Source organism: Crotalus tigris, unplaced genomic scaffold (genome assembly GCF_016545835.1).
Source record: "Crotalus tigris isolate CLP2741 ecotype Arizona unplaced genomic scaffold, ASM1654583v1 scf7180000018103.2265978, whole genome shotgun sequence".
In the NCBI taxonomy this organism is placed as follows: domain Eukaryota; kingdom Metazoa; phylum Chordata; class Lepidosauria; order Squamata; family Viperidae; genus Crotalus; species Crotalus tigris.
In genome coordinates this window covers 939,001-957,679 of record NW_024096824.1, presented here as the reverse complement: position 1 = coordinate 957,679, position 18,679 = coordinate 939,001, and the positions used below count along the sequence as shown (strand labels likewise).

The 18,679-nt window shown below is 34.2% G+C and overlaps 1 protein-coding gene across 4 annotated transcripts in view; it reads right to left on the bottom strand.

The window, feature by feature from the left end:
- Window positions 1-18,679, bottom strand: part of NIPBL (NIPBL cohesin loading factor) — a 197,330-nt gene that overhangs the window by 79,501 nt on the left and 99,150 nt on the right. For 2 of the 4 annotated variants that reach the window (XM_039347918.1, XM_039347919.1), the window contains exons 7-9: window positions 17,717-17,874; window positions 14,207-14,300; window positions 7,962-8,594 (exon numbers count right to left, since the gene is read on the bottom strand). In XM_039347918.1, the coding sequence (XP_039203852.1) occupies window positions 7,962-8,594; window positions 14,207-14,300; window positions 17,717-17,874 (885 nt within the window). Of the gene's footprint in view, window positions 1-542; window positions 675-7,961; window positions 8,595-14,206; window positions 14,301-17,716; window positions 17,875-18,679 lie in introns of those variants that run through there. The other 2 variants (XM_039347920.1, XM_039347921.1) reach the window with 2 other exon arrangements.

The window sequence follows — 18,679 nt, the reverse complement described above, 5'->3', positions numbered from 1 at the left end:
TTGGCTAGGAAAATGCCACTGCAATACAAATAGCATTATCTTCGGCTGTATAACAGTGAGTTTCATCTGTGCCTTCTACATGTGAAACAAATTCTTGAAAGATCTTAATTCTTAAGAATGCTTAGAATGTAATTCAAAGAATCATTTGAGTAGGATTCTTCCAGATAAAGTGAATGTCCATCAGAAAAAAAATAATTTGTTCCAAAGGGGAACTACAGTATCTAATACAGACATGGATTGGTCCTATCCTGATTATAGATGTGAAAAGCTACAATAGGACTTCATTGATATTTCTGGGCCAAAATTTCAACCTGTTTAAGACACATCTATTTTAATATTATAATATGATCGTAACTGTCGAAAGATAAATTCAGCTAGTAAGTGCTAATCCTGGTTTATTGTTCTAGAGATCAATGAACTAAGATGCAAATAGACATTTTAACTGCTCTTAGGTTTGGCAATGATGAAAGGTTTGAAAAATCAAGATTTCAAAGATGCATGCAAAGGTTGGAAATGAAATCTGTGCTATCATTTGGACTCACATCTGTTGCACTCAAACTGTTGTGATGAACTTGGTCCAGGATAAGGCATGAGCAGAGTCCACTTCAGCTCAAGGCTTGTCTTGGAGCAAGACCATGAGACTTTCTACCATATTCAGCATTACTCCAATGAAGTTGGTGGTCTGAGTCAGATTTAAGGAAAACTTCTCTGCACTGAAACAGAGTCAGAGAGAAGTTCACCTGTGAAAAGTGATTTCAACATAGAGCAAGAGTTTGTAATGTGTAGAGGCCGCTAAAGACAGTTTTTATGTAATAGTATCTAATAACTGATACTTGGAAATAAGCAACAGCTACCATTTAATGAAGACATGCAGTAATGTAGCAAATCTAAGGGGAACAATAGTGATAAGTAAGAGTAAAGGAGCATTCGCCAAGACATAGGCAAATGGAGAATGGTGCTAAGAAAATGAGAATTTTTCAGACCAACAACTGTTTACCAGACACTCAGAATGAGTACTGTGTGAAACTGCTATCTGAAAATAAAACAATGATGCCTTTAGTCCAGAATTGGTCTCAATCTTCAGCTCTGATTCAACATATAATACAAAAGGAAAAGTGTAAAAACTGGTAATTCTCAGTCCAATAGGGAAGGATTCAAGCTACTAATATGTAAATGATCAACTGCAGTCTTCCTCTTATTTACAAAAAGAGTCACCATCTTCTAGTCCACCATAATATAAGAAAAAGATTGGGGTTCTTGTATCATTATTCTTTTCATCTTACTAAATCATGATAAAACTTATGTTTGAAAAAGAATAAATCAATTCAGGCAGCTCTGAAATTCCCTGATAAAAACAATTAGCATATTTTCCAGAAGGCAATACTGTAGCCCTTCTATAGCCTTTCAGACATGGAAAATATACACTTAATCAAGAATGGATGCTGGCGTATTTGACAGAAAGATTCCCATAAGCAGAATAAATTTATCCTCTATAACATTTCTGTAAGACCTATAATGCATAAAAAATAGGGCACATCAAGTGAAAAATTGATGTAAAGATGGCACTTATAAAATATATGTAGATTTTTAAAATACAGATCCCTTAAAATTTATCTAAACAATGATTTTTATTCTTAGGAAAAGAGTTGGGATGATGTCTAATAGAATCACAGCTACTGTAAGTAAAGAAAGTGATAGTTCAGAGGATAGGAACCCTTTTATAAATTGCTTTTAATTATTGCAGCCTAACTCTGTGTTGCTTAGAAGAAATTCTTTTCATCTCATTCTAGCTAACTGTCCTTGTGAATCTGCAAAGCCATATATGATAGTTTAGCACAATCAAATAATCTAATTTTACCACAGCAATTCATAATATCCTGAGCAATATGATTTGTTGCTTGGTCAGGTGGACATCTTTACTTCAGAAATGTTGGCTCTTTTTATCTTTAGAAAGGTTCTCCACAAATGTAGGGACATTCTTCCCATTGAAATTGCATATATTATTATTCTATGCATATCCAGTAGTCTCTTCTATAGGATGATCACAAAATTACAAAATACATTTATTTTTTCATTTTTTCAATCAGTTACCTCTTTTTATAGGCAAAGTGTGAATAAGAGAGGGAAGGAGTACTATAGAGTCCGGTTTCTGCAGGAAATCTTGGTCCCTTGGAACACTAATACTCCTATCAAGCCAGTAGACCTTTGATTACAGTTGAAACATCAGGAGAACCTATGGCAGCTATTATTTTTCTGAGCTCAGAAAAATGGGTATCTATATAACTGTTTAGTTTAGGGTTACATACCCTCTAAATGTTTTGATTACCCACTCCAATAGTGGGGAGGAAGATTTATCAGAATTGGAGCCTGATTAATCCTCTTCAAAGACAAGAGATGCTTAAAGAAAATTTTATTTTACTCAGCAGAAGGCAAAGCTAGAGGAAAAAGAAAAGAGGTAACAGTGACTGAAAGCATAATAAATACAGCAATGGAACTGATAATAATGCCAGAATTATTGGAGGAAATGATACCAAAGTAACTGACAGACTAACTAAACATTTAAAGTTAAATGGTGACTGTGGTTGCAAAGTTGATATAGTGGTCTTTTGTTAAGATGTAAATACTACAGAGAACGTATCCCAGTAGCTGGTATTGCCCCAATTTTAGCATTGTTTTCCAGTGTATGAATTGGAGGAAGCAGGGAAAAAAAATATAGATCTTAATGTCTGAAATCCTTCATAAAAGTTGTGATATTAGTTCTGACACTGATAACTGCAGTATGGGTCTTCCAATACAGTAATCAAAATGGGTGAAAATTATATATCCTGTTAGAAGAGTATTATTCAATTTCTTTTGGCTTATAGCAAATAAATAAATACTGTAAATAGCTCCTACCCACACACAAGATCCCCCAATATCCGAGAAAACACATTTTCAGTGGAAAACCACTGAAAATTCAACGACCATCTAGGTGTAGACAAAACATCAGGATGACACGGAATTTTGGGCAGGAAATGGACAAACCTTGAATAGGTAAGTTTGAAATTGACAAATCTCATATACTTGGGGATCAAGCTGGGCAGAGATTAATGAATTGCCCAGCTACCAGAATCCAGTTTGATAAACAGCTCCTGCATATAATGAGATGGCTTGAATATATATCTGAAATAATGCCAAAAGACAGAGAGAGATTGTTGGCCTGTAATATCATCTTCCAAAAAAAAGAGTGTAAAAAAGAAAAAAAAAAACAGATGTATCAAATGTTACTATCTGTGAGATGACCCTTACCAACGCAGAAAAGACACTGAGCACAGCAGATAATGATAGAAACTTTCTCTCAAAACCGTGTTCTAACAAAGTCTAAAACAGATGATAAACATGGGTTCTAACTGCCTCCCCCCCCCCCAGAAAAAGAAGAAAATACAAAATAGAGGAGAAACATACAGATTGGTGTATGATTACAAATCTCCTCTAAAACTCTTCAACTAGGGATTGTATGTTGCAAAGTTCACAATTCAACTCAACAGGTCAACCTGCATCATCAGATGCAATAAATTTGATAATTAAATAAAAACAAAAAACATCCCTAATTAACTGAAACCTATCCATATGGATTTATTATCAACTTCACATTGTTGTGTTGTGTTAAGTAATAAATAATTAGTAAACTTCTGTGAACTTACAAATTTCCATAGATTAAGCACTACCCAGTTATAAAATACCATCAGAATTCAGACAATCCCCCATATCACGTAGCCTGCTAGCTAATTAACAATCTATTTATTTCTGATGTTTCCAGGAAGAAAAGGTTTATGCAAGACATTCTTACATTTTATGGAAGTAGATCACAAGTTTGAGATATTTACAAATGTATTTTTGCCACCTTAACTTGCATTTCAAAATGTAAAAATTGTGTTTAAATTATTAAATTACTATAGTTTAGAATTAGATCTCCAAAGAGCCCATTGCTAAAATACGGCATAGCAAAGTTATCTAATTAAGAACATTTTAACACAAATAATGTCACAATATAAATAAAAATTTGGTTCAGAAATTTAGTACAAATAGGTAGAATATTATTCTAGTTTAAAATTACATATTAAATTTTTCACCTAATCAGAGGCACAATAGTAGTATTTCATACTAGCAGATGAAGGAAATAAATAGCCTTTCATGTTATCTCTGAAATTTAAAATAAATAGAAATTTGAAATGAATAACTAGGATTTAGTTATGAGAGAGATATATAAATATGAAAAATATATAAAATCCTGGGAAACAAAGTTCCTCAAAATTATATATGGCAAAAACAAGACAGGTAACAGTGCACTTTAAATAAAAATTACAAACTCATGTACTATGCTCACTTTGGCATATAGTTGAGAGAATGCCTAATGAGCATAATTTGAATACATTTAGCTTATATGCTGCAGAAACTGGAAATTAAAGTAGAAGAATAAAATTTTTGTTTTGCAGAAAGCCAACAGGTAACCCCAGCCTCTGGTTCAATCTATGAAAGAAAATATATCATATGGAAAGCACCATCTGATCATACTCTCCAATGAACAGCTTTTAACCTTGAACAATTTTTAACCAATTAATAGTAGATTTATAGAGGTTAAAGTCATTTCATAATTCACTAGTTACAATATCTCCATACAAAATTCTCTATATGATTTGAAACAATGCTACAAATAAAATTTTATTTAGCCTTGTAACTATGTCACTGTAACAAAGCAAAGTGATGTTTATTTTGTATATAGTAAAGGTAGTCCTCGATTTATGACCATAATTGGAGCCTGAATTTCCATTACTGATGTGGTTATTAAGTGAGACACAACAGATTTTATGATCTTTTTGATGGATTTCTTAAGAGACTTACATGATTATTAAGCAAATCCAGCTTCCTTCATCAATTTTGTTTGTTGGAAGCCCTCTAGAAAGGTTGTAAATAGCAATCATGTGATCCTAGGAACTGCAATTATTCTAAATTCACGCCAGTTGCCAGGCACCTGAATTTGATCATGTGACTGCGGGGATGCTGGGATGGTCTTAAGTGCAAGGACCTGTCATAAGTTACTTTTTCCAGTGCCATTTGTTAAATGTATCATTGTAACTTGAGCACCTGACCTGACTTATGATCCAACTGTGACCTTCTAACAATCTTCTCTTGAAATTTGGGGCCAGATATAAGCCCCAAATATACAACAATATTTATAGATAGTCCTTGACGTATGACCATAATTGGGACCAGAATTTCCATTGCTTAATAAAGCGATTAAGTTTTGGCCCTGATTTTATGACCTTTTTTGTCATGGTTGTTAAGCAAATTGTTGCAGTTGTAAAGTAAATCATGCCAGTTGTTAAGCAAATTCAGTTTTCCTCCATTGACCTTGCTTGTTGGAAGCCAGCTGGCACTCCCATGATCCTGGTATGCTCAACAATTATAAATATATGCCAACTTCCAAGCACCCAAATTTTGGTCATGTGACCATGGAGATACTGCATTGGTCATAAGTGCCAAAACTGATCACAAGGCACCTTTTTTCCGTGCCACTGTGTCTTCAAATAGTTGCTAAACAAATGGTTATAAGTCGAAGACCACCTGATAAGCTTTAATCTTTTTTACATTTTCATGAATTTTGGTCTATCTTCAATATAACTTAGATAAATTATCTTGTTCCAGGTAATAATCAAAATATTCAAATCTAATAAAATCTGTTCGGCTCATGAAGAATGCCTAAGAATAGTCTAATTTTAATAATAATATAAGTACTGTTATTTCCAGATTTGAATGTCTAAATAATAGCATATAAATCCTTCAAAGTTTTCTAGTTCACATTTCTCAAATTATATCCTGATAATTTCACAACAAAAACCTTAGAATGTTGAGTTCAACAGGGCAACTCTCTTCCATAATGTCAATTTAATCACGTTTATTCTGAATAAATCTATGTTGTCTACTAAGCTGTCCTCAAATTAAAAAAAACCATACAGAATTTTTTAAAAAATCTGTTATTAAAATATACTGAATTTTGAACAAGCAATAAGGTAAATTTTTGGGACATAATTTACCAAGACCGTATTTTTATCATTTAGATGGAGATGCAACACATATATTTCTAAGAAAAAGAGGCTGACCTAATTCTAATAACATTTAATAATTAACTATGAATCTTTAAAGCAAATATTTAACTGAAAATGATTGTCTAATGTCAAGTAAATCTTACAATAAATACTTTGGTCTACGATTCTGGCACATAAAATCAGATTGACTATTTGAAACTTTTCTTTGCACATAAGGAGGAATTGAAATCATACCTTATTGTTCAATTTAAAAAGACTTCAGATGTGGTATATTCCTATATCACCAATTTTACAATTAAGTTTTTTGAATTAATTATGCAACACAGTCTTCTTTTCTGAAATTACCTGGAATTTTTGTGCATAATCTTCCCTCTGATTTCCAACACTTAATACTTCATCAAAATGGGACTACTATATGATATATTCCCAGGATTGTAATGGTTCCAGACAATATAGATATCTGTGTTTATTATACTGCTACATGGATTCTAAATCATACTGATCAATTATTTGATCATGTTTTTTCTTCCATTCTCTATTTAATACCAATTTATGGAATATAAGCCAAAGTTCAAATGAATGACCTCAAACTATTATTTTTTCTTCACACTTTTTTTCTGTTATAAACAGATCTCACACCATCCTCTGATCAGGACTGATTTAGGAAGCTTCATCTGCCACCTTTCTTGACATAACAACTCAATTTGTTCCAGATTAGTGAAAACTATTTTATATAATCGTACTGCAGATGTTAATCTAGGACCAACCATTTCTTATTTTTTCCCCTTCCTCCTATCTTCATTCATTTCCAAATCACCTACAATTATTTTTCTGGAAGCCCTATTTTTCTTAATACATTTTTTAAATGTTTCAGTATTTTTTCAAGAAGTATTTCTTAAACATCTTCCTTGAGGGGAAAAATGCAATTTAAACTCTGCATCCACAAGTTCAATTTCAGAAGGTATTATAATCTTCAAAAAACGGAGATAATAAATCTATGGCAATTTCAATCCCTATATTCAAATACAATGAGATGTCTGAGTAAACATGAGTGGAATTGCTCTACAATTTTGCAACTATAACAATTCCTACATTAAGAATTTGGAATTGTCAATCATAATTCCAGTGTTGATTTGACATAGATCTTTACATGCCCTGATTCATTCACCACTAAACCATAATATGCTTTGCTTGATTCTAGTTTAGGATGCTGTGAAGACAGTTTTAATGTAATCCTTTGTTTATGACTGTTTATTGATTGTCTGAGGTTACAACGGTGCTGGAAAAAGTGACTTGTAATTGGTACTCATGACTATCACAGCATCTTCCCAGTCACATGATTGAGATTTGGGTTCTTGGCAATTGGCATATATTTATGACAGCTGCAGTGTCCTGGGGCCACGTGACTGCTATTTGTGACCATCCCAGATGGCTTCCAACAAGCAAATTGAATGGGGAAAGCCAGATTTGCTGAATGACCATGTGATTCACTTAATCACAGTGATTCATTTCATGACAGCAGCAAAAAAAGATTGTAAAATTGAGCATGAGTCAGTTAACAATCACATTGCTTAGAAATGGAAATTTCAGTCCCAATTGTGCTCTTAAGTCAAGAACTACCTGCATAGGTTGAAACACGTTTAAGTACTATAACTTTTTGTGATTTAAAAACGTAGACTGTGAACAGACATGGTTTGAGCAACAGGCCATTTCTTTGTAACTGCCAGTATGTAATAAGAAATAATACTTTTCTACAATTCTGATATTTTGAAACTACCTGCTGTGCATTGTCAAAAATGTATCCCTACAGCAACTGTATAGTATCTTTCCACACCAAGGATATTCAACTATCTTTTAGACTACAAGCATTTTTACCTTTGTCTTGCACTTCTTTTGAAAACCGTTCCCTTTCAATAGCTGATTCCCGTTCTATCCGTTCAATTTCAGCCAATGCATCCAATTCTACTTCATCATATGGCGTAATAGTTCCATGCTGTGAAACCTGTGGATGTGTCTGTACCAAAGGATTTTGAGGTTGTTTTGCAGAAACTGAAGTGTTCGGTTGTAAAACAGGCACTTGTTGCGCCTGGAGGAATGCTGTTTGTTCATGCTGCGGTAAACACTGAGCAGCATTTAGAGGCCTATTAATATCCTGTGGAGTAACTGGCGTTTTAGATGTCTGTCCTGGATACTGCACATTAAAAGATATATCCCCTTCCGATGCATTACTGTTTTCCAAACCAGAAAGCATGTCGTCCTGCTGGTCCATATCTGAAGATCTTATACGACTGAGTCTTAATGTAAGTTTAGTCGAGTCCTTGGATGGAGAACTAATAATATCATACATTGCAGCTTTTTCAGTCTGATCTTTTTCATCCTTGACTAACTTCATTTTCTTTTGTTTCTTTTGCTTTCTTTCTGGAGAATCTAACAATATGTCTGGGGGAACATCTCTAGGTGATGAGTAAGGTGGAGGCTGAGATGGAAGTATTAAAGGTGGTCTTGATCCTAGAATAATAATTTAGAAAAACTGAGTAGTTATGTAGATTCATATTTTCATGACAGCACACACAATGTAACAACCTTTATTAACAATTCATATTAATACATATATATGTATTTACAAAAAAAATGAGTTTTGAAAATAATTATCTTCACTACAACAAAATCTATGCCTACCAATCTGGCAATCCACATCTAGCAGAAGAGTCATTCTAAAAAAAAATGCAATACTTAATACATTCACAATTCAGATCAAAAAACGAGCTATTAGAAACAAATATTAAACAAAAATCAGCCAATGCAAGATTAGCACTGAAATAGTTAGCCCCCCCCCACTATAGTGATGAGAGCACAAAATATAGACAATAAAACTCCATTGCAATATACAAACATAACATTAAACATAAAAAGCTTGCATATTTTAAACACAGGAAAATAATTTTTAATCGCTAGCAGATTACTTGCCTTTGTTTTAGTGATTAACTGAAACCATTCGTACATACAAATTATTGTATATTTACATATTGACAGTAGTTGCCATGACATTATGTACAATATGTTATTGTTTATACGCATGACATCCTCCTCAATGTTCAGACAATATATTTCAAAGGAATAAGCAAAGTAGATTTCCTATCACATCTTTTAATAAAACAAATGCATTTCTTTTCTCTTGACAAACTTTTACCTTGTTTCTGTCTCCACAAAACTACTGGGATATCATCTAGAATCCATTAAAGGACTCAAGTGGGGATAAAATTAATAAATAATTTTTAAAAACAATCAATTATTCAAATTGTTCTTTGCTAACCAAAATATTTTCCTTTCTTAGTTATAAGTCTTCTTACCCTTGAGAAAAAAGTTAGGAACAGATTACTAACTTACATGATGCTGTTGTATTTTCAACTAGGAAGCATCACAGATATGAAAATTTAAGATTAGTTTAAAACATCAGTATTCTATTTCACCAATAGATAGGCCACAGTCTGTGAAGCAACTAGAAGGACTACTTAATACTTTTCATAGTATCTATACTTTAAATTCAAGTACACTTGAAAAACAAAATTTATATATAACACAGGCATATTTGTCACCTTCATTTTATAGGGTCTTTTTTTTAAATATGAGCAATTGTATAGTAGAGTGTTTATTTCTTCCTGGTCCAAAACGATCCAGCATATGATATGGAGTTCACAACATGTTTTCAGGATCCCAGATAAAGTACAAAATGAATTGCGAACAGTCTATTATAAAAGTATCATTAAGAAACATTATATGCTGTTGATCTTTAGAAGCTGGAAGTTACAATTTTATTTATTTTGCATTTATTTATTTATTTTGAAAACTCATGAAAACTTTCCTGAAAATAAATTATGCCACTGAGCAAGCTGCTATAAACGGACTACGGAATTGCTCTTCTACATTTTTTCAAAGTAAGCTTCTAATAAATCTGCTTTGAGTACAGTTATTCTGGACAGGACTTCAGTTACATTGACCATTTACTTCCATCTAATGTTGAAATATTACAAACTAGAAGTCAGTAAAGGAAATACTTAACCTGAAGCTCTGATATATGCAATCTTTTGAAAAATATTTTATAAATAAACACAACTAAAATATACACAAAGAGAAGCATATTTTATCAGGTAGTTTGATTTACCTGAAAGTTTCCATGATTATCTTTAGAAAGAAACCTACTGTGAATATGAGGTCTTTTAATTAGATTTGTTTTGCTTCTTAAGCTCACCTTCATGTGCAAGTTGAACAAATATAAGTGGCTCAGTTTGATTAGTATCAGCAATTTTCAGGTTCTCAAAGAAATTCTAATTTACAAACGCTCATTGCTCTATCAGAATGTTTGTCAAGAGATGCTTTGCTATTCTAATAGTAAATCTATTCCATTTTGTTACTTCTTCAGGAATTCATGAATCTATCTTCTCTTAAATGGAGAGAATTAAAGTAAATGTTCAACTGTTTCTATAGATAAGTCAATTTCACTCTAATGCACAATACAAGCATGTTTGATACCTTAGTACAGGGGTCCCCAACTTATGGTCCGCGGCCTGGTACTGGGCCATGGGCTGTTGGCCACCGGGCCCCGGGAATAGCTGGCGAGCCCCCCCCACTCCCGGTAGCGCTACCACGCGGATGCTAGCAGCCGCATATGCGCATGTGCAAGGACGTTAGCATGGCTGCCAGCATTAAGCAGGTGCACACGCACACGGCCTGTTTGTGCATGGGCGCATGTGTTAGTGCCACCATTGTGCACCTGCCTGTTTGTGCATGCACGTACAGGGCAGCACATGCGCACATTTCCCTGTTGCTCCCTTTCCTTCTGGGCCACCAAGCCAGAAAGGTTAGGGAGCTCTGCCTTAGTACATATTTAGGAAATCCTAGAAAATACATTGTTCCCAACACATGAGCAGTCTTGTGCCTTAATACCTCTCCCCTTAAAATTCCCAAACCCAAATTCCACCTTTTCACAAAAGTTATCTTATTATTGTATTTTTATTATGATTAAAAATCTTCACTATTCATTTTTATTCACTAATACTATTCTTAGTTCTTGAACTCCAGTCCATAGATAGTTGATTTTTTTATAAATTCACTAATAATTTTATCCCAAATAGAATGATTCATATCAATCTATAAAGTTGAGAAATTCTGAGGTTTTGCAGCATACAAATCTTTTTTTACAAGTTTAATGAACTACAATCAGTCACTTTAGGTTTGACCAACAAAAGTATCTAAAAGAAGGTCATACAGTTGCAACATAATTAATTTGAACGCATGAATAAATAAATCATTTTGCACTGAAATAATAAAGGTAGTATTTTATATACTAAGTTTCACAAGTGCAACTGACAAATATTTAAAATTTGATCTGATACAGCATACATTACTTAATCAATTCAGTCTTTCAAGTATTATATGTTCACTTTTCTATTGAATAGAAACAAGCCATAAGCTACAAAGATAATTCAATGTATTTATCCCCACAAGCATTTTTATATCTTTATACATAAGTTTCCTTCAATAAATTGCTCTCACTTCCTGAAAGAGGACAAAGGAAAATAAAACTCAAATTTGAGAAACTGGTTTAATTACATTCTACTGTATTCATGTATTTTTTTGGATTTATCAGTAATTAACCTACCATAATGCAGATTAATGTACTCTAATGACTCCATGATAATAACTATTGAAAAAGGAAATACTTACCTGTAGCATGTTATCAAAATTTGTGTCAGAATCTTGGGCTTTTCTTAAAATCAAGAGGACTTTTAGAATGAATATACAAATTCTAATACACAAAACTCCTAATATACCAAAAATAACAATGTTTTTTGCTCAATCGATACATTTCTGAGCTACAAAAGTACACTTCTGATTTAACAATATGGAGATAAATAGTATGGAAACAAACTGTTTTTAAAGACTCTAAGAAAAGATCAGTTACCATGCAAAAAAGTAAATAGCCATCCTTTCTGAAACGCTCTTTCTTATAAAGTTAGCACAGTTCTAATATTAGTTCTGGCTTTTATTATGGAAAAGAATAAAAAATCCAGTAAATCAAACAAAATCAGTATGTTTGAATAGAAAATTTACCAAAAAAAACCCCCACAAAAATATCCACAATTCTACAACTAAATAAAATAATTTAGTAGTATTAATATAATTAAATCACTTCCACTAACCTTTTAATACCGATGTTTAACAAGTATACAAATATCATTCCCAAAAACATATTAAGGGACAAATACTCAGAATATAATTTAAGCTGAGAATTTGTTGAGTTCCTGAAAGTTTAAATATCATACTTTTTCAATGCATAAAAGTGATATAAAAATATGAATGTTTTCTAGATATTTAATGAACATAATAAAGTAATCCAAGATTTTTTGATCTTCTATACAGCAGCCTATTCAATGAACATTCTTTCCGACCACCCAAGAAGAATTTCTAGATGAAGTTGATGAATGATCAAGATAACTCCCCTTTCACTTTTGTCCTGTAATTATTACTGTCAGCTTAGCACATACTAAAGTAAAAATCAAAGCCAAAGCAAATGTGTGCATGTGTTTTTTAAATATTTATATTTATATTAGTTCTCCAGTTGAAAATACATTTCCTCTAAAATAAAACTAGCCAGCACAATTGATGTTCCTCACAGGAACAGTATGTTTATTTAGAGATCCATTTAGTTGGAAAATTGACACTAGCCTTTATAAATCATGCTTCGCAACTAACAACAAAATATTTGTTATCATCTGCTGTTGTAATAAAGAAAATACCTACTATTGCTAATAAAATTTAATTAGAAAGAATTAAGATAGTATTGTGATTTTAATTATTAACTATTAAGATAAAAATTTCATCCATAAAATCGACAATGCCAGAACTCCATTCTTTTAGAACAAGGATATGCAATCTTTCAGTGATCAGGGGCACATTTTTTAAAGGGATGTTTTTGGTTTTTAAATACTACATTTACTGAGTAGTGACTTTATGACTCCACAGAAACAGGCAGAACAAAGATTTTCAGACTACCTGATGAAGGGTTGATTTGTATCTCTCTGTTACACCTATAAGTGATGGAACTGTGTGAAACATGAAAGGCAGTTGGATCAAATCATTCCTTTAAAATGATTCAATGCATCAAATCCTAAAAATTGCATATGTGAAGACAAACTTTTCGTCAAATCAACTGTTCCAAGTCAAATAGACTCAATAGTCAAAGTAAACTGACCAGATTCTTAAATAATCAGATAACACTGATTCATTAGATCATGGGTGCCCAATCTTTTGGCTTGCCTGGGCTGCATATAAAACATATACTATACTGAAGTTAAAGATCATTATTTGAATAAGATTGTATGTGCTTCCTATACTTTGAGTAAGCAATTAGAACAATGATTTTAAACTGGACTTTTTTCTTCCCTTATATAATGACCTCCACTTCTAATATTGTTGTAGTATTCAACTCCATAAAGAGCCAAATATACCCACAAAGTAGCCTTTCAGGACCTCAATGAAAAATGAGTGTTTGGAATTACAAAACAATGGAAACAAGTATATTTTGCTAGGTAGTTCAAAAATTAGAAATATATTAAAATTTCAAATAGCATTGGCAATTAAGAGTATAAAATTTTGCTTTCATAGACAAAAAGAAATTTGCACATTTCTTCTCAATTAAATATTTATTTTTTGATCTTTCTCTTCAACTATTTTAATTTCAAAATTCCCATTTTTCAAAATTAATACTGAATTTAAATATTCGTAATAATTTCACATTTCAGAAGATCAATTCTTCTTATATAACCAGTTATTTATCTTTGTCAAGGATAGCTTATGGATCCAAATTGGAAAGGTGAAGCCAACACTTAATTTTTAAAGAGATAGAGTGAAAACTGATTAATTTCACTGCCATTTGACAAAATCATATTTGTTTTATATTGGCCTATTTAACATCTTTGTCATAGTCATAGTCATGGGGAGGGGGGGGCAAACACCCTGCCCAAAAAAGATTGTACATCCCTGAACTATATCAGGTATCTTCTTTATTTGGATTTTTTTTAGAAGAGTGCAACTAGAAAAATACAAAACTATAAAAGTACCTTTGGGAGTCCCATCACTTCCAGCGGGAGAACATACTGACTGTGGTGATCTCAAGGAAAATGATGCAGTGTTCCTTATTGAAGAATCACCATCCTAGGATAATTAGAAATGAACAACTTTTTAAATTATTATTTAAACAATTATTTATAACGGGGTCCCCAAACTCTGGGCCATGGCTCGCTCGTGGGCCATGAGCTATTTGCAACCAGGCCACAGAAGCGGGAGAGCGAGCATGTGTGCATGCATGCGCTTCCCCATTTGTGCGAGCAGCAGGCAGGTGTGTGCATGCACACTCCATTTGCATGAATGGCAGATGCACTGTGCTCAAGCAAATGGAGCTGTGTGCGTGCTTGCCAGCTGCTTGCGCAACCATCTCCTTCCCCCCCCCCATACCAGTCCACAAAGACACAAAGGTTGGTCAAGCCTAATTTACAATATTTGTAGTAGTTCTGTCATATTACAATGTAAGACAGATCTCAGCCATATTTTATTTACAACTTTTGTTACTAAAGTTAGGCTTTTCAAGGCAGCCATGAAAGCTTCTGGAAGATCTTTCTTGGCTGGGGATGGGGATGCTACTAAGGAGTCGTCCTTAATTCTTAGTAGATGATTCACACTGAAAACCATGTGAAGATCAGACAAATTGCTCTGTGGACAGGTTTTTGGCAAAGCTAACAATATTAATCTAATTGGAGCTAGAAATACATATACATCAAACAGATGTTGTAAATAGCCTCTACCACTTGAGATACTTCAGTGAAAACAAAAAATATTAGCCCATATTAATTATACACACAGTTCATTGAGATAATTTTAGATATATTAATTATACACAGAGTTCAAACTAGCAAAAACCCTGCAGAAGAAACTCAGACACCTGGTCAATGACCCAACTCACTCAATAAACTCCCCAAAACAATTTTTCCAATGTATCAAGTACACCAAGATCAACAAGGAAGAAATCAGGGTCTCCTTCAATGTTACCACTCTCTTCACTTTGATTGACATCAACCTGCTAAACAAACCATATACCACCTACTCACTAAACACCATACCCACAAAGATGATGCCACTGCAGAGTATTCCATATCCAAAGAAACCATCATGAAACCCCTGAATCTATACCTCAACACATATTTCAAGTTCAACAGGAAAATCTATAAGCAAGTACAAGGTACCCAATGGGATCACCCATATCAGGCCTAATAGTAGAAGCAATCATGCAATGACTCAGATCCATAGCTCTACCCAACATCCAACCAAAATTCTGGACATACTACTCTAATGACACCATCATTATCATCAAACATTCCCAAATTGAAGAAACACACCACCTACTCAATAACATATTCCCTAGGATCAAATTCACATACAAAGAAGAAACAGACAACAGACTTCCATTCCTCAACATCGACATAAAGAGATTAGACAACGGAGAACTGGAAACCTGCATCTACCTCAAACCTACATACATGGACAGATCCTCAGCTTCACAAGCAACCACCCCACTGCACATAAAACAAGCTGCTTCTCAATTCTCTTCAGAACAGCCAGGACACATTGCAGCATCACAACACTAAGAAAAGTAGAAGAGAAACAGAGGTTTGACATCTTTTTACATAATGGTTATCCAAAAAATTTCATATTTCAACACACAGCACCCAAACCACAATATACCACTCAACCAACCACCACACAAAAACTAACCCTACCATACATAAAAGGTGTGTTGGAAATGACAGCCAGAATTCTTCAACCCCTAGGAATAGCAATAACCTACAAACCCACAGTCACACTCCACCAGGAATTATCCAGAACCAAAGACAAGATACAGAGGGAAGAAAGAAACAATGTAATCTACAAAATCCAACTGTAACAATTTCAATCAATTCTACATGGACAAACATCATGTCAATTAAAAACCAGGATCCATGAACACCAGCTGCCAGTCAAATGCAATGATCCCAAATCCTTAATCTCTACCCACACCAATACTAAACAGCACCAGTTCAATTGGAGCAACACAAAAATTATCGGTCACGCTATCGCCCACTATGCTTGTAAGTTCATCAAAGCCTGGCACTACACAAGCAATTCCATCAACCAGCCCATTGACCTACAACCAGCCTACGAACCCCTCAGAATCCAAATCAACCACACAACCAATCAGAGACAGCACCAACCTTCAACCAACCCACACAAGCCCCTACAACCAGTACTTCACATCCCAATGACCCTCACCTGATGTAACCTCTCCATCACAAGACTCTCACTGATGACTCATACTTGACCCATCACAAGAACCATTACAAGACCCTCACTTGACACATCCACACCTAACCCATCGCAAGACCCAGATCCTCACTTGACACGCCCACACCTGACCCATCACAAAACCTACTGACCACATGAAGCCCTTATAAACATAAGAGCTCTGACACTGACATCCCCTAATCTCTGCTGAAGATGTTACCTAGCCTAGTAACGAAATGTGCGGAAACCAACCTACAAGTTTGTAAAATGAACCTTCACCCTCACAGTTCATAGAATTTTGTGCATTTCCCCCCTGCATTTTCTTTTATATCATCCAAAGATTAAAACAGTTATTAGTGATAACTTAGGGCTATAGTAAGGAAAGTACCATAGAGAAGTTTAAAGCAAACTTTTACATAGTTGATGAGGCACACAACAAAATCAATTACAAGCTGTCTCCCAATGAAAAGAAAATCAACAAGATCAAAGTGTGTATAAACATTACTGAACATGCATAGAGAAATAAGAATACAGTGGAATGTTTATATTTAAATAATATAGGAACAAAGAAACATCAGACTAAGATTCACTATTTTCTGTTTGAATGCAATGCTTAATAGAACAAATAGTAGCAAGACCATTATTGCTCATCACTTTTAGTCAAATAATTTTATAAAATGGGACACAGAACAAAAGTTCTGTTTTATCTTTATGAATTGAACTCTTAAATTCATAAAGATAAAACAGAGCTTAGAGTTCAGTGCTGGCAAACCTATGGCACGGGTGCCAGAGGCAGCACTCGGAGCCCCATGACCCCCTCCTCACCAGCAGCCCCCCTGAAGGAGAGTCGCCCCTGAGTGTGGCCCATGCAGAGCAGCGCAGCCAAGGACATAGCAGCCAGACAGCGTAGACAAGACTCTGCCCTCACACCCATTGTGTACAGTTAATGCTGCAACACGCGGGTAGAGGGCATGACCGCCATAGCGCTGCTGGGCTGCCTGGGTGATCTGTGGCGGGTCCTGGAGGCGGTGAGTGGCCCTGCGGGCAGGCAGGGTGGGGCAAGGGGCGGGGCCAGTTTTTGGGCACTTGGTCTCTAAAAGGTTCGTCATCACTGGCTTAGTTAATTAATAATATAGGTACCTAAACAAAAACATATTTAATTCTGAAAACAATTCCTTCTTGTTTATAACACTTACCTAATGATTAACCTGTATTAAGAGGTAGAAAAACTAAAGGTTAACATAAATATCTCTTACTTCGCTGCTTATTCTGTGCACCATGTGTAGGTAGTCTTCACTAGAGCCATGTCTTGAATTATCAGGATGGTGATTGGTTGAGCTACCCAACTGACTTGTAATCTTGTTTTCATGTATACTCCTCATCCCACCCGAGACAATAGGGCTGGATACTGAAGCTGAAAGCAAGATTATACAAACACACATATAAGCATTTTCTAATAGATCTGCAAGCACACTACATATATTAGACTTCGCTGTTTTTAGTGGTTTCCATTCTAATTTACAGGCCTGTCTGATTTCCACTCTGAACAATACAACTTACATGTCAGCCTATTATGCGCAGGAAAGAACATTAGTAGCATGGGTTTCATAATCTGTATATTCCAAAGAGAATATAAATTGCACTATTTTAGCCTACATGCATTGTATTTAAAGGTGTGAAGGCCTTAAAAACCCATTGGCATTTGGCAAAATATCTACTGGAAAAAACCCTTTGCCTTCTTTGTAGAAAATACTAAGAATAAGTATTATACACTTTTATTCTTTTCAAAATTAAAAAGAATAGTGTTCTCCTCATAACTTCAAAATTTGTATAAGAAATGTTGTACTTTAGAAAGTCTAATAGTCAAACACGAAGTCAATATGTGAACGTGAAATAAGTTACAAAGACATACCAGACACAGTTGGATTCCCACAATAATTACTCTGATTTGCAAGGATAAATTATTTTACGAAACACTAGTTACTGCAAATGTTTCTTTTGGTATGATGTGATGGATTGCTAATCCCTTTCACATTTATGTAGTCAAGGTAACATAAAAGTGGTATAACTAAGATTTCTGTATAGGGCTAATATTTGTAACCACAATTTCATCCTATGGCCAAGTAAGAATGAATCCACACTTGAATTGGTTAAGAATGCAGAAAAAATTAATTCAGTGGATGAAAATATATGGCAATGATTTGGAGAACAACAAAAAG